Source organism: Mustela nigripes, unplaced genomic scaffold, assembly GCF_022355385.1.
Source record: "Mustela nigripes isolate SB6536 unplaced genomic scaffold, MUSNIG.SB6536 HiC_scaffold_3420, whole genome shotgun sequence".
NCBI classification, from domain to species: domain Eukaryota; kingdom Metazoa; phylum Chordata; class Mammalia; order Carnivora; family Mustelidae; genus Mustela; species Mustela nigripes.
The window spans coordinates 1-3788 of record NW_026742826.1 but is presented as its reverse complement, the minus strand read 5'-3'; the positions used below and the strand labels follow the sequence as shown (position 1 = coordinate 3788).

Here is a 3788-nt window from a genome sequence, read left to right as displayed (position 1 = left end):
GTGTGTCTGAGGGGAGGATCTGGGACCGGCGAGTTCAAGTTCCTCAAGCCCATTATCCCAAATCTGCAGTTTCAGAGCACAGGAAGGGAAGTGGAAGAAAATTCCTCCTTCCGAGATAGTTTTGGGATATAATTATTGCTGGGAACCTATTTAATACACACATTAACTTCTAACATTATTTTCTTGATTAAATCGGCTATTGCCACCACCACCAATAAGGCGGTGTTTAATTTTCTCTATTTGGCTCATCTTCAACTTCCAGTTTTATGCCTACCTTCACAAATTTCCTTTCCTTCATATTTTTAGCCATTGAAATATTTTTCAGTGGAATCCCAATAAGTGAAATAGGCTCTACCTTCAAAGATGGCATCATTAACACTTTTCCACTTCATAAATATTTTTATTGACTTCGTACTTGTTTTTCATTTTAGTTTTCCTAGAACTTGTTTAGTTATTAAAATAATCTGCCTGTGATCTATGTATTATTTGGTATTCTCTTTTCCTTTAAAACTTTTTTTTTTTTTTTTGGTTTATCGACCTCAGTTTTTATTACAGCAAATTTTAAGACCTATATTATTTTTTTAAGTTCTATTTTCCCTGTATTGGTACCTGCTTATATAAAATGTTTCTGTTGTGTGATATGATACATAAACCTCTAATATGTCTTTTCTAAAATAAGAAGAATCACCTCTGTAAGATGAGTGTGTGTATATGTTTAAGTTTGGAGACAAAAAAGCAAAGTTTAGGTGTTCTATAGCATCGTGTAGAAATATTTAATATTTTTTTGTTTTAAATTCTGGAGGGAAAATACCAGTGATCCCTGTTAAGTTTTTTTTTTTTAAGATTGTATTTATTTATTTGACAGACAGAGATCACAAGTAGGCAGAGAGAGCAGAGAGCCCGATTTGGGGCTGGAATCCAGGACGCTGAGATCATGTCCTGAACGAAGGCAGAGGCTTTAAGTCACTGAGCCACCCAGGTGCCCCCTCTGTTAAGTTTTTAATGGCTAACAACAGGGTCCCATTCAGTTGGGGATTAAAAAACAATAAGTCATCAGAGTTTTGTATGGCGTGGCTTTTATGTTCAGCGATTAGAGATTTTGGCAGTATTTAGCCCTTTCCCTGTACTATACCCCTTAATTTAAGCTGTATTCCTAGCTTATTATGGGAAAAGTAGAGCTTCTTTCTAGATATTAGGCCTTTGAATAAAATTCTCTATGAGGCAGATGTTATCATGCTGTTCTTTCAGTAGTGTTCAGATAGCTGTTAGGGTAGTTTCTTTTTCTCCTCCCTTATATTTGACACAAAGAAATTAGATCCCACCAGATTTTAATTAAGAGGGACCTTAAAATAAAGATCAGTCCTTCTTTAATTCTGTAAGTAATTTTAAAGCTAATACCAGAGAAACAAAGACATATAAAAGAAAGGAAACAGAAATTCCTAAGAATGAGTGAAAGAATAGTTTTCAAATGGTTAGAATTTAAGGCACTGAAAGTTTTTTCATAGCCTACTAAATAGAGTTTATTTACCCATGTCTTAATATAGCAAGCACCGGGTGTCTGATTTGCAAACCTAAGATGACTAAGACATAGTTTCCCTCCTTACATAAGGACAGACTGGCCTGAAGAAGGGGCAGATTGAAATGAAAAAGGAAGCAATAATATTCACAGGGCAAATTATACAAGTTTTTATAGGAGCACAGAGGAGGGACAGTCTAAATTCTTCTTATGAATGAATCTATTTAGGCAATGTAATTAGATTTTGAAGAAATTGTTGAAGAATGTGTGAAACAAGTTTGTTTTGTCAGTTTTGGTCAATGTTTTTGGAACAGTAAAATCTGTTGTTTTATGCCATATGCTTTTAGAAAAGTAAAATCTGTTATTTTGGTGGTCCTAGACATCACCACTATTTTCCCTTTGGTTCATGACATTGCATGGGAATAGTGTCAGGAGTGAAAGACTTACTAAAGAGCTAAAGGTTAAATGATGAGGTGGACAGTTAGCAGCTAGAAACTGCAACTCCAAGTGTTGAGTTTTTAACTTTTCCTATGAAGCAGTGAAAAATCTCAACAATGTGAATAGTACTCTATCTCAACATTGCTTTCTAAAAAACTAATAAAAAGAGAAGAAAAACAAAATATTTAAATGAGTCACTAAAGAAAAAAATTCCAAATATGCACATACACATTGGGTATAGCTATTTGAGTCTGCTGGAGACCACGCGGTGGCGCTGCAGGCTAAAGAGAAAAAAGAAAAAAAAAAAAAAACCCAAAACACACCCACTCTGAACTGGGAAGGCTGCGGAAGTCGTTAACAGAAAAGGAAGATCAGGCCCCATAAGCTGGGAGAAAACCTGTAGTGGCCCTAGACTGGGAAAGGGAAAAAAAAACCCAGACCCCTGCATGGCGTAGGTCTGGGGGTTGCTACTGCTGGTTCTTTATGCTGGGAGCGTGACTGTGACCAACATTGACAAAAGAGGTGTTCTGAAGAAACAATGGAGGCTCGAACGTTGTGCTGCCCAAGACAAAGGCAAGTCCTATTTCTTTTTCTGTTTGGGGGAGTATCCTTGGCAGGTTCTGGGTTTGGACGATATTCGGTAACAGAGGAAACAGAGAGAGGATCATTTGTTGCCAATCTGGCAAAAGATTTGGGGCTAGGGGACCAGGAGTTGGTTGCAAGGGGAGCCCGGGTGGTCTCCGATGACAACAAACAACACCTGCTCCTGGATTCTCAGACTGGAGATTTGCTTACGAATGAGAAACTGGACCAAGAGAAACTGTGTGGCCTCACGGAGCCCTGCATGCTATATTTCCAAATTTTAATGGATAAACCCTTTCAGATTTACCGGGCTGAACTGAGGGTAAGGGATATAAATGATCATTCACCAATGTTTCGGGACCAAGAGACAGTCTTAAAAATATTAGAAAGTACAGCTGAAGGGACAGCATTTCGACTAGAAAGAGCAGAAGATGCAGATGGAGGACTTAACGGTATCCAAAGCTACACCATCAACCTGAACCCTTTTTTCCATATTAAAATTAGTGACAGTGATGAAGGCATGATATATCCAGAGCTAGTGTTGGATAAGGCACTGGATCGGGAGAAGCAGCATGAGCTCAGTTTAACTCTCACAGCACTGGATGGTGGGACTCCACCCAGGTCTGGGACCACGACAATACGAATTGTGATCCTGGACATCAATGATAATGTCCCCCAGTTTTCTCAGACAATCTATGAGACCCAGACCCCAGAGAACAGCACAGTAGGATCTCTTATTGCAAAAGTCTCTGCAGGAGATATAGATTCTGGAGTCAATGCGGACATATCCTATTCACTTTTTGATGCTTCCGAAGATATACGAACAACCTTTCAAGTCAATCCTTATTCTGGGGAAATTATTCTCTTAGTGTTGCTTGATTATGAGCTAATAAAGTCTTACAAAATAAGTATACAGGCAATGGATGGAGGGGGCCTTACTGCAACATGTACAGTTTTGGTGGAGGTATTAGACGTCAATGACAATCCCCCTGAACTGGTCATATCATCACTTTCCAACTATGTTGCTGAGAACTCTCCTGAGACGGTACTCGCTGTTTTTAGAATTAAAGACAGAGATTCTGGAGAAAATGGAAAGATGCTTTGCTACATTCAAGATAATCTGCCATTCCTTCTAAAACCCTCTGTGGAAAATTTCTACATCCTAATGACAGAAGGAGGGCTGGACAGAGAGAGCCAGGTCGAGTACAACATCACCATCACCGTCACCGACCTGGGGACCCCCAGGCTGAAA

General features: G+C 38.9%; 1 protein-coding gene across 1 annotated transcript; it reads left to right on the top strand.

Annotated features, from left to right (window-relative positions):
• Positions 1-6: 6 nt before the first annotated feature.
• On the top strand, positions 7-3785 carry LOC132009032 (protocadherin beta-10-like; the record flags this gene model as incomplete). The annotated part of the gene is made up of 1 exon (XM_059387458.1): positions 7-3785. A coding segment is annotated over exon 1 (1293 nt), but the record flags the coding sequence as incomplete, so codon positions are not given.
• Positions 3786-3788: the final 3 nt, after the last annotated feature.